Genomic DNA, 12,439 nt, shown 5'->3' with positions numbered 1-12,439 from the left:
ACTGAAGTTAAGTAAAATTAACTTTCGCAGTTGGGACCCCTATTACAGGTTAATGAAGACAAGATAACGTGTCCAGAACCTCATTAAAAATATGTCTAGAAAGAAGACAAAACTGTTGAAACAATAAAAACTAAGATTAGTTCACTGTTACGAAACTACAAAAGCACTACCACCGTACAGTTTCCTTATTACTAATCAGAACAGCATTAGAGCAACACATCAATTCCCAGTTAATTATACCACCAGAGGCTGTAGGCACAGCAAAAGTAACTAAGGTTACTCAAAGATACCATGAAAAACAACTTTAAGACCAAAGATATATCCACATCCTTTAGAGCAGCTAGAAAGTGCGCGGAATAGCAAATAGTATAAGCTTCCTTACTGTTTTCCAGTGGCACTTTAAGCACTGGAGAAGGAGCAGGGGAAGAGAGCACAATATGATGAGACACAAACATTTTTCCCTTTCTTTCACCATTTTAAGGAGCAATAAATCCAAGTTTATTAGACAAGTAATAGCCAGAAATGTAATCAAAGACTGGGCTCAAACAAGGATCAAATGTTTTCAAGTCTCACTGTTCTCCTTCAGAAGATGATATGGACAGAAGTTTGTAACCTTTAATCAGTACTGCCCATGGGACTTTTTGATAAAGCCATACACTCTAAGAAACAGCAATTCTATACAATTCATTTAGAACTCCTAAAATAACTAAATTCTGAAAATAAGCATAAGTTTCACTTAAATGTTTAATCTTTTCTGATGTGTAGTAAGAGTAAGCTACCACTGAAAGGCATAAGGCAACAGCATATAACATATACCTTTTATAATGGAGTTTGGACTCAGCACTTTTGCCTCTGAGCAGACGCTCTTAGTTCAGGGGAATAGTTTTCTGCGCAAACAGCACAAATTTAGGTATCCGCAGGATTAACTATTAGTTTATACATTCTGCGAACCATAAGCACACTTAGTGGTATAAAACTACAGTGCCAAATACAGAAATATGTTACTTTCATCATTAATGTTTATCTATATAGCGAGTAATAGAATCATAGAATCATAGAATCATTAAGGTTGGAAAAGACCTCTAAGATCATCAAGTCCAACCGTCAATCCAACACCACCATGCCCACTAAACCATGTCCCTAAGCGCCTCATCTACACGTCTTTTAAATACTTCCAGGGATGGTGACTCCACCACTTCCCTCGGCAGCCTGTTCCAAGGCCTGACCACTCTTTCAGTAAAGAAGTTTTTCCTAATGTCCAATCTAAACCTCCCTTGGCGCAACTTGAGGCCATTTCCTCTCGTCCTACCGCTTGTTACTTGGCAGAAGAGACCAACCCCCACCTCGCTACAACCTCCTTTCAGGTAGTTGTAGAGCGCGATGAGGTCTCCCCTCAGCCTCCTCTTCTCCAGGCTAAACAGTCCCAGTTCCCTCAGCCGCTCCTCATCAGACTTGTGCTCCAGACCCTTCACCAGCTTCGTTGCCCTTCTCTGGACACGCTCCAGCACCTCAATGTCCTTCTTGTAGTGAGAGGCCCAAAACTGAACACAGGATTCGAGGTGCGGCCTCCCCAGGGCCGAGTACAGGGGCACGATCCCCTCCCTACTCCTGCTGGCCACACTTTTTCTGATACACCCCGGGATGCCATTGGCCTTCTTGACCACCTGGGCACACTGCCGGCTCATGTTCAGCCGGCTGTCAATCAGCACCCCCAGGTTCCTTTTCCTCTGGGCAGCTTTCCAGCCACTCTTCCCCAAGCCTGTAGCGCTGCATGGGCTTGTTGTGGCCAAAGGGCAGGACCCGGCACTTGGCCTTGTTGAACCTCATACAGTTGGCCTCGGCCCATCGATCCAGCCTGTCCAGATCCCTCTGCAGAGCCTTCCTACCCTCGAGCAGATCGACACTCCCGCCCAGCTTGGTGTCGTCTGCAAACTTATTGAGGGAGCACTCAATCCCCTCATCCAGATCGTTGATAAAGATATTGAACAGGACCGGCCCCAAAACTGAGCCCTGGGGAACACCGTTCGTGACCGGCCGCCAACTGCATTTAACTCCATTGACCACAACTCTCTGGGCTCAGCCGTCCAGCCAGTTTTTTACCCAGCGAAGAGTACACCTGTCTAAGCCGTGAGCCGCCAGCTTCTCCAGGAGAATGCTGTGGGAGACAGTGTCAAAGGCTTTGCTTAAGTCCAGGTAGACCACATAATAATTTAGTAAGATTGGAAGATTGTCGTTTTACAAAAAAAAACCTGACAAATCACTTCCAAAACTTAGTCGCAGAACTACGAGAGTCTTTCCATTTAGTTTTAAAGCTACTGCAAGGAACAAAATCAAATATGAAGCATGAGAAGATTGTGACTTAGTAACTTCACTTACACGAGCGATACAATAATCCTTGGGATTTTCCTTCTCCAGACCGTATTTTTCCAGTGCTTCAATAACTGCAAAGTCTGCAGTATCCGTAGTGGACAGCAGGATTGTCTTGTATGGTATATTTGGTTTTAAACTGTCTGCATAAATTCTCAGTGTCCCACCTTGGAAACAAAATTTAATTAACAATGCTACCAGGGAATAAAAAGACAGACATGCAGCCATTTATTATATTTCTAATAGAATATAAGAACGAACCCCTTCAGAAATCATCTAATCAATCCACTAATACATGAAAAGTTACATAACATCCCTGAAATAGATTTGTCTCCACCATTGGTAAAAAACCTCCAGTGATGCCTTCCTAATTTCTCTAAGCAAGTCTTTTCCCTAGTGCTTCACCATTCTACCTGAAGTTAAAATGAAACAGTGACAACAACTGGATGAAGAACTGACCTTTCCCATCTTGACAGCAAGTTTGTGCTGACCTTCAAGAATCTAGCCTCTCTTTAAAAAGCCCATTTAAGATTTCCCTCAGGTGATGTTTTCTACACCTCTAACTCCTTCTTCACTACTTTTCCATGGACAGAATACATCATTTTATGTTTTATCAGTACTAACATTGCTTCACTCATTCATTTAATGCTGATGCTTATACAACCACTTTTGTTGTATCCCCACCCTCAAGAATGTGAAATACTTGATCATTGATATTCACAAGATCTACCGGAACCCTTTGTGCAGACCTGAACAATCACTCCTTGCCATCCTGTATTTGTGCTACTGATTGCATTTTTACATTCAGGTCATTCAGCTTGTTCTTAGTAAAATGAATGACATTTATTTCGGAAGACTTCCTAGTTTGTCAGTTTAGTCAGTCTAATTATGTCCTTCCTTCTTTCCCGGTTTAGCACTGTTAGCAAGATCAATGAGCGTATTCTCTCCCATCAATTTGCCCATCACTGAAAGCTTTGACTCACACTCGTCACAGAACACACTCCTGTGGATTTTTACCTCTACAAATCCTCCATTCAGTTACACCATGAAGTACAAAAAATGTTGGAGAAAGCAGAAGTTCAGTCAAATTTACACGAGTCGCTGGCCTTAAAAATACTCTCTCAGTAAACAGTTTACTGTTTACAACTTAACCAGAAGAAATCTAAGTACCTGAGTCTGGTCTGCCATCAGAACTGCGAAATTCCTGCATTCTCTTCTCTAGTTTTTGCTGTCGCCGCCGTTTCATAACCACCTCAGGATTGGATATCGTGCGAGTGAAGCTGGTCTCAGGCATATCTTTGTAAACCTCAGCTGCAAGGCGAGAATTCTCACTGCCAAGTTAGTTTAAATAAAAAGAAAAAATTGCCATTAATAGCTTAAAATACGTATCTCCTCATCACTTCATAAAGGATAAAAGGCGAGTAGAATCCATACACATAGGAGATTAATTAAGGTATTGTAAGATAGTTTCTACATGAACTTCTCTTTTGCTAGTATTAACACTGTTCAGGTACCCACGCTCACCTGAAATAGACAACAACCAATTTCAAAGAAAACTAGCAAGTATTGATGGTTGCTAGTTTTCAAAGAAAAAAAGAAGCCTTCTACCTCTTGGGGGTCGAGGGGGAGGAGAGGCCTTAAAGAAACTTTACATTATACCCTAACTTTATTCTGATTTACAATATTGCAAATCACGTGGAAGCAGAGCTAGCATGTGCTTGCAGCGCATGCTCTTTCTTTTGCTAATGCACTTAAATACAATTCTATTTTAATTTAAAAAAATTAAGATCAAGCTAAGTAACAGCACAGAATACTGGAAAGATCATGCTGACATCTGAAGAACACTGCAAACATATCTATGCAGAGCAGTACTACACATATGAAAAACAATAATGAACTCAAAAAAAGAAAAAAAATTAAAAAAAAAAAAAAATCAAGCTAAGCAGCTAGATCCTCTATTATATGTCAACCAGTCAACTAATTTCTTTCATCTCTGAGAATCTGTTACCAATTAGTAAGTTTTCATCATTCATTTTCTTTCTGGGTATGTTAAAAATCCACCGTTAATGAATTTTTTTCTGGTGTATTACATATGAAACCTACAGAATCTGGTACAGAGACAAAGTTTAATTTAATGTAGACCTTTCTCAAGTTTCTAGTTCTACATACAGTTATTCATGCCTGACCCTTGTGCTCCAGTTTCTGTACAAGGATTAATGTATGTTCTGCCCTGTCTCAATGAATAAGGCACAGGAGATTTGGGAGGAAGAGTTGAAGAACCTGGAAGACTGGTTACCAAAATACGTCTCAGAGAAAAACAAACTGATAGTCAGGTGGTAAAGTGAAATGCAAACTCTAATTTTTCTGGCAAAAGACAGAACAATCAAACACAGGGAGAGGAATAAACCCACCCTAGAGTAAATGCTCAAAAATAAACATAGTGGGGAAAGTCCATGTCACCAAGCAAGTGTCAATTTTTGTACAAGGGCAAAGAGGTGGGAAAAAGCTTATTTCATGGTTTAAAAACAAACCTTGAAGCAAAATGTACATATAGAAATTGCCATCACGTATTTTGTTTTATGATGATATTGCAAAGAAACAACAACTTATTTGGTAGAGAGGGGAAATCCTTTAAAGAAAGATGTAGGTTATATGAACTGATCAAAGTTTAAAACACTTACATATCATCCCCATGAAGAAGTCTATCATCTTTATCTGATGCTTGTCGCAACGCCTCTTTTTCACGCCTCTTTTTTTCTTTTTTTTCTTTTTTTGAGAGAGTTCGTTTGAAATTCTGAATTACTCCCTCTTTTTCTTGTTTTTCAGGGCCATTACTCTGAGCCTTCTGAAATAAATGAGTTTCAAACAACTTCCATCATTTTTAGTCCAATGAAAAGTTAGTATTGGTTTTAACTTTCCAGATAAATCTGATTAATACATAGTATCACTAACACAAAAACAATACTCCAGGCAACAATACTCCATTACACATGGATGGGACTAATACTCTCCAGAATAACATAGAAGGCAAAAATAATTTCATATTCCAAAGCAAGTATGAACTGATTAAGCACCTTGTACTCAAGAAAGCGAAGAAACAGCAGAATTCTACTTGAATAATGCCTACTATCTACTTGGCCTCAAAGATTAACTGAAGGCTGCAAAACAAATTTCTGCCTCCCAGTAAAAGTACTTCACAAAACAACACTGCACCTAATCTATTTTCAAGAAAACTGTGTTGGAACATCAGATAAGAATAAACTGCAGAAGGAAAAACATTATAAAGGACATCTCCCCTATGGTGTATTTTTCTGAGTTGTGCTTCCAGCGTTCTTTTCTCCAATTCCTGCTCCTTGCATACACATGATACCTGTAATCCTAGGCTCATTTGCCTTCTGTAGAGAAAACAATAGAAGATGAGAGAAAGAAGATGCAGATTTTTTTGCTTCTATCAGGAAGTGAAGAACACAGAGAAGGAAGATTGAAGATTACTTAATTCAATGAATAGGAATAGCAAGTCTGGTAAACGTAGTGCAAGACATCATTAATTTTCCCTCCCCACCGCTAACATGGATGTATCCTGTAGTCAAAAGTGTCGTGTAAGAATAGCTCATGTACCAAAGCATCTTTAAAATTAACAAGCTCTAATTCCAAGAGCAAAAGAAATTTAGTGCTCAGCCCAAGATGAAAAACTTGCCTGAAAATAGCCCCCACTGAACAGCATGTTTTCCATAGCTATAAGCATCCAAGTTAGATATAATATATATAATTATATGACTTCAGGAACCAAAGTCTGATCTAATTGAATGTTTAAATGACTAATGCAAAAAAAAAGCTTTTGTATGGCTGATGTTTGCATGTACCCCATTTTGCATTTGGAAGGAAAAAAAAAAACCCTCCCCAAAAAGGAAAGAGTCTCCCATCAGTTTTGTTAAGGAACAGAATGTTACCTAGGGAGGTAACAATTTGTAGTTATTCAATTCCCTCTGGCATCCCCTTTTAAAGACTCTGCAAGAGATAGGATTACCTACTAGGTGTTTGGCATCACATACTATTTGAGGAAATTTTTAATTCATCATACTTGAGCAAAGCAAGCTCTAAGTTCTCTGGGCATTACATGCTCCAGTACTAGACAGCTACATGGATCAAAGCATCACAAGCCATCTGAAAGACCACAAAAATGCTGTGTTGTGAAGATGCATTTTAAGTATTTAAAAAAACTTGCTCCAGATATCAAAGGTCAGCAGCAGCAGTTGTTTTCAGGAATTAGAGAAGTAGAAATTATGTTTTGCTATACAAGCAAGTCCCACACATTTCAAAACTGCTGTTACCACTAGCATACTCCTTAAAGACTTACCTTTGGAGGAAGCGTATCATTTTCATTCTTGAGAACAAATCTTCCCTCTCGATCATCTTTGTTCCAGTTTAATTGTACAACAAGAGGCTTCTCATCTACATCTAATCTTCTTTCTTCTTCAAAAAAATGAAAAGCAGTAACACTTACTTGGCACTTCAAGAGCGAAGACACTTAGAAACAAGTTATACTCTTAAAAAAACCAAAAAGTTTGCTGAACAGTACACATCAGTTGATGTTTCCCTGTCAAGTCTATGGACAGAAAGCCTGGGGAGGTAGAAATATATGTCCCCTTTCCAGGAACCAGCCTAAGCGTATTCCCTCTATCTACATGAGCTAAAGGTCCACATAAAGTAGTCTTGCATATCTCCTTTGTCAGAATTGAAGTCTGGGAACACAAGATTACCACTCAGGAGAAGTTACATCTACAGTTACAATGTTTCAAACTTTCACGAGACTTCCAAATACTCTTTCCTTATTTTACATTTAACCAGCCTGATTGTGGCCCAAGAACTACCATTCTGGAAAGACTGCACAAAAATAAACCAGATTATGAAATTTAAAAAAAAAAAAATCCATTATGCATATATATACTACACAAAATTTCATATAGTGTATTTAATGTATTATATCTACTTTAAGAATATGAAAAAAATTTGAGAGTGGTTAGAAAAATTAAACAAGTTTTGCCATTTGATCTCCCTTCTAGAAGTAGGAGACAGTATATACGCACAGCAAGACAATAATGTCTTTGCAGTTACATTTTATTTAACGAGAAACACTCCTATTGAATGAGATGCCTCTCTTATGAGCCACGTTTTAAACATGAGGAACTTGCTCTGTAAAGGAAACAATTTCATTTTGACTACAGGTACAGTGCTAAAGGATTTTTAAAGAAACCTAAAGCAGACAAAACCCATCCTATTCATTGCTTAAATTAGTGATAACACATGCACTTTTCCCTAGTCCCATATAATTCACATCAAGTCATCATTCGCAGACCATGAAAAGTGACACATATCCCAATAAATTTCCATTCTCTATCTCAAATTAAATTATTTTCAGTCTTTCAAAAGCAGAATTTAAGGTAATTAAACCACTTGTGTAAGCTTCTGAAATACAAAAAAGAAAAAGCACGACAAAAAGCTAGTTTCTCCTATTCCTGTCTCCACCATCACCACACACACTACCACCTTCCAACCTGAAGCTTTCTACTGTGGGGAGACACAAATGCTAGGAGCATCAAAAGGCTATTTAGATATCCAAGTTCTTCACAGATAACATGAAAGGATCTCCAAACAATACTATGTTGAACTCCCCCCAGTTTAGCAGTAAAGGAACATGCATTATAAGGCTATCTATCAAAGGCCCACAACGTCAAAGAACTAAGGATGTACTCTTAAATGCTCCAATTTAACATCCCTATTCTCCCATTATAAATTTAGTCTTCACCTACTAGTTCTAAAAATAGCAACTCTCTCACAAATGTCAACAAATTAACAGGGAGTCAAGTACAGCATTTAATAGATCATAATCAAAACTTACATAAACTGCAGGCCAGATATGCATACTTACATTTTGAAATACCACTCCCCCATGTAACAATCAGTAGCAATGTACTTAGGAAAAAAAAAACCCAAAGTCTTATGTGGTTCAGAAGCTGGTGGCAAACCTAAAGATATTTTGGCTGGGGTGGATAGGAAGGTGGTGTGGATGCAGGAAAGACTGTGAATAAATACTAACCTCCGCTGACATGCACCTCATAAAGCGAGTATTTAGGGGATGACAACATTCGCATGTCTGGTCGAAACTTCTCTGCAAGAGTTTCTATTACATCTTGAGTTGTGGCAGTACTAGAGACACGGATACATTTTGTTGCGAAATTTCCAGCTGCTTTGTCTTGAAAGTAGAATCTCATTACTCCATGAAACTCCAGATCCTGTAAAGAAATAAAAATACAATTCTGAATGCTGGCTAACAGTTACAAGGTTCAGGTTTTACTATTTATTAGTTACAAATATATTATGAAAATACAAGACATTCAAATATAGCACTGCTTTTCAAAATTTTGAGGACAGTAGGATTTACTAACTAGGACACAATAAATGTGAAAAAACAAGGATATTCTGTAAAAAGAAATTAAGTACTCTATATTACTGGAAATACTTAAAACTTGAATCTTTAAGTATTCAAATTTACAGCTACTGCCAGGTTTACCTGAAGGAGAATTAATAAAAACTTTTTTTTATTCTTTTTTTTAAACCCAGAAACACGTCTTGAGACTGGTCTCAATATATTTTGTTACCCAGAGTTTGTTACCCAGTTTGTATCCCATGTCTGTAACAGAGTGCAGGCTAAACATGCTCGAGGAACAGCAACGTGTCTTAAAGGGAACAGCTTTCTGTCACAGCAGTCCTAAGCATCACCCTTTCTCTCCTCTTTCTCCCCCTTCATGCGCTCCTCTCTCTTATGTTGGCATCTGTTTGTCCCAGAAACAGATTGTTCAGGAAGCTAAATAATTTGCTTTGCTTTTTTTATTTTATATTTTCAGAAAGATTAGTCTTTGGTACAGCTCCCTAAACACTCTGGGATGGAAGAAAAGCTCCAGTAACAACATAAGGCGAAAGGGAAGGAAGAAAGGGACTGCAGCTGTTAACCAGGTGGCTACACCACCGCTGCAACATCGATCTGTTCAAACTATTGTAAATTCACATCCTCAAATATTTTCCTTAGCCATCAGAGTTCTGTCCTCCACTCCAGCCTACCAAACTGCAGGATACTGGCTGCTCATGCAACTCCATCACTGGTCTGAGCACCGACTCCAGATTCAAATTTTAGTTCCCCAGCAATCTCCACATGGCCGACTCTTGCCCCTTGCATAAATCCCAGCACTCATGAGGCCCTGCACGCAGAGGAAATCAAAGAGATCCAAGTGCCCTAGTTGACGTTGCCAAGTTTACTCTACAGTTTAATAATCCTTGCTCCTGTCTTTACTTTTTCCAGAGGCTTTGAAATAGATATATCCTCAGGTGTTGAGTGTAGTGGTAGATCTCATGCTAAGCACAGCCCTTTCCAGTACTACATCTGATCACACGAAACACATCACAACATTTCTTTGAACAGCAAAGAACCTGAGATATTTATCGAAGCTACTCTATCATTCAGAAGACCTCTGGGAAAAAACCCCAAAAAACCCAAAACACACACCAAAAAAGTGTTATTACCTACACTAAAACAAACATGTCAGCCACCCAGATATACACAGAAGTAAGCACTGTTCTTCCCAGGGCGCTCCCAAGCCTGCGCCACTACAACAGTTAAATGCAAATGCACCGTGGACCTAGACAATGGCTGGTTTTGTTTTATTCTCTGTTGTTATCCTAACAATTTATAGAATTAATCTTTCTGAGCCTAAATTGGTGTTCCCACAGAACTCTCTATTCTAATCCCAAACCAGTGTTCCTTCCTGCAAGGAGTTACAGGTTCCACATGCCTCGCTTCAGCTTACCTGCCACCTCCTCATCCGCTCTGCACTTAACTGCAATTACTCAAAAGTGGGTCTCAATTCTTCTGTCCTGAATATTTTTGTAACAGCTACTACTCACCTCTGAAAAGCATCCTATCCACTTCATTTCTTGTCTCTAATTATTAACTAATTATGTATATGAGGACTTACCCCTCTCATGCAGAAGGCTACCGAATGACTTCTGGAAATCCTATCTACCATAGCAAATTGGAACTTCCTTACATGTATTCTTGCTAACTCCTTCAGTAAGCTCCAAAAGGTTTAAGGCACAACTTTTCACAAAGCTCTGTTGACCTTTCCACCATCTATTATGATTACCACATGTCCACGAACTCTGTACATTACTGTAGTTTCTAATCAGCATAGACAACATCCTGAGTAAACGTCCTTTTAATACTGCATTTATATCCACTGACCTAAAGGTGTCTAGCTAAAGGAGTCACTATGTACCAGTTAGTAAAACTACTTCACCCCTCACTTTCTCTAGAGTTATTGGATGAACATTGTCTGGTTCTAGCAACTTGCTTTCATGTTGTCCATTTGTTCTCTAAACTTTTAAACACTGATTTGAGAGAGAGTTCCTCTGATGAGTTACCCATAAAAGGTTCTTGGCAGGGCAACCTTTCCAAGATTTTCAACAACGAACACAGATGCAAAGCAAAGGTTTTCTGCTATCACCTTATCTTCTTAAAGTTTCTTTTATAAAGTGATCATCTCGTGGCCCTACGGCTTGTGGTAGATTTGCTACTACTAATGTGCTGAAAGACAGTTATTATTAAAGACTTGTCAAAATTTATTCCTCAAGTTCTTTTGTTCTATCTTATGCTTTTATATTCTACTTGCCGCATTTTATATCCTTACAATTTTCCTCATTTGGATACTACTTCAGCTTTCTAATAACTATCTTTGCCTGATGTTCAGCCATGCCAGCTTCCTTTCACACTTCCCGTGATAGCTGGCATGCTTTTGGTCCGTACCTCCAGCATGGCATCTTCACTCGGCAGGTGGTACTTTGCTACTAGTTGCCTCTTTTAGCTTTAACAAGCTTCCCTACTGTAGCTATGCTGTATTTCCAATCGAGTTGGAAAATTTTGCAGTTCCTGCAAGAAAAATGAATCTAAGCATGTTATGATCTCTAGTACAGAAAGCCTTCTTGCAGGTAACATTGTGAACCACATCCCACACACTCTTTTGGACAGATTTAAATGGTTGCCTCTTCCGTAAATACTCCTTAACCGTGATGCTTCACAAAACAGCCACGACTATCTTCATAACCAACTTAAGGTTTTGATCCACTTGTTTGGTGGTTGCAAAAGGCAACGGCACATGAGCTTTCTGCAGAAGTGTCATGAAGCATAATCATATCTCAATTATAACATTTATTTCCCTTTACACAAGGTTTTCCCCACCACCATCTCAAGGTACTGCTGAAGCAAGAATTAAAAGAGACAATAAGCACACTGCAAATCTCTTTTCTCACGAGTTTAGAATCATGCTAGATCCTATATACAGATAAGGTTCCAGGTGATTTTTTTTGTTTAAGGAGCAGAGATTATTTTACTGAGAACACATTCCACTGTCCATTAGCCATGCTTTTAATCCTATAGATTTTATTAATTCTCTACAACAACATAGCAGTACTGGCAGAGATTCAAGAGCAAAGGAGTGCAACATAGATCCATTCAGAGAACATCTAGAAAAAATTCAGGAAGCTCTCTAAACTACCAGGAGTTCATTATTATTATTATTTCATTATTATTATTATTTTATTGCTAAAACTTATTTCTACTTCCAGACACTAACAAAGCAGAAAGGTGACAAAACTGCATTGTAAATACTCAAGATATGATGTTAGTATAAAGCGACTTTTGTTTTCTTTTTAGAAATGTGTTCCTCTGAAGAATTATCAGTTGAGTCTTGTTTCATTGCTTTGACAATCTGGACGTGAAAACAACTGAATGCATCGACCGCTGGCTGTCCATTTCCCCCCAACCTCTTCTGTGGCAGCTTCTCATGCTGTGTCCCCATGGTCCATGGCCACCCCCATATTAATCTTCCAAAGTTTTCCATTAAAAAAAAAGGTAAGACTGCACAACTGCATCACAACGCTCTACTGCTTCCCAGTGTACAGCTCTAGTTAGTTTAATGTTTCTTTTGCAGTAAGAAGGAGGAGGTGGAGAGGTTAAGGAGTA

The 12,439-nt window shown here is 38.7% G+C and overlaps 1 protein-coding gene across 1 annotated transcript in view; it reads right to left on the bottom strand.

Annotated features, from left to right (window-relative positions):
- Window positions 1–8,657, bottom strand: part of MLLT4 (myeloid/lymphoid or mixed-lineage leukemia (trithorax homolog, Drosophila); translocated to, 4) — a gene marked incomplete at its 3' end in the record, with an annotated part of 49,482 nt that extends 40,825 nt beyond the window's left edge. The window contains exons 1-5 of the mRNA XM_009586505.1: window positions 8,465–8,657; window positions 6,725–6,837; window positions 5,049–5,212; window positions 3,538–3,698; window positions 2,377–2,534 (exon numbers count right to left, since the gene is read on the bottom strand). Of these exons, the coding sequence (XP_009584800.1) occupies window positions 2,377–2,534; window positions 3,538–3,698; window positions 5,049–5,212; window positions 6,725–6,837; window positions 8,465–8,639 (771 nt within the window). The remainder of the gene's footprint in view (window positions 1–2,376; window positions 2,535–3,537; window positions 3,699–5,048; window positions 5,213–6,724; window positions 6,838–8,464) is intronic.
- Between the last annotated feature and the right edge of the window lie 3,782 nt (window positions 8,658–12,439).

Source organism: Fulmarus glacialis, unplaced genomic scaffold (genome assembly GCF_000690835.1).
Source record: "Fulmarus glacialis isolate BGI_N327 unplaced genomic scaffold, ASM69083v1 scaffold13721, whole genome shotgun sequence".
Classification (NCBI taxonomy): Eukaryota; Metazoa; Chordata; class Aves; order Procellariiformes; family Procellariidae; genus Fulmarus; species Fulmarus glacialis.
The sequence above is the reverse complement of the archived record's forward strand: the minus strand, read 5'-3'. Positions and strand labels throughout refer to the sequence as shown.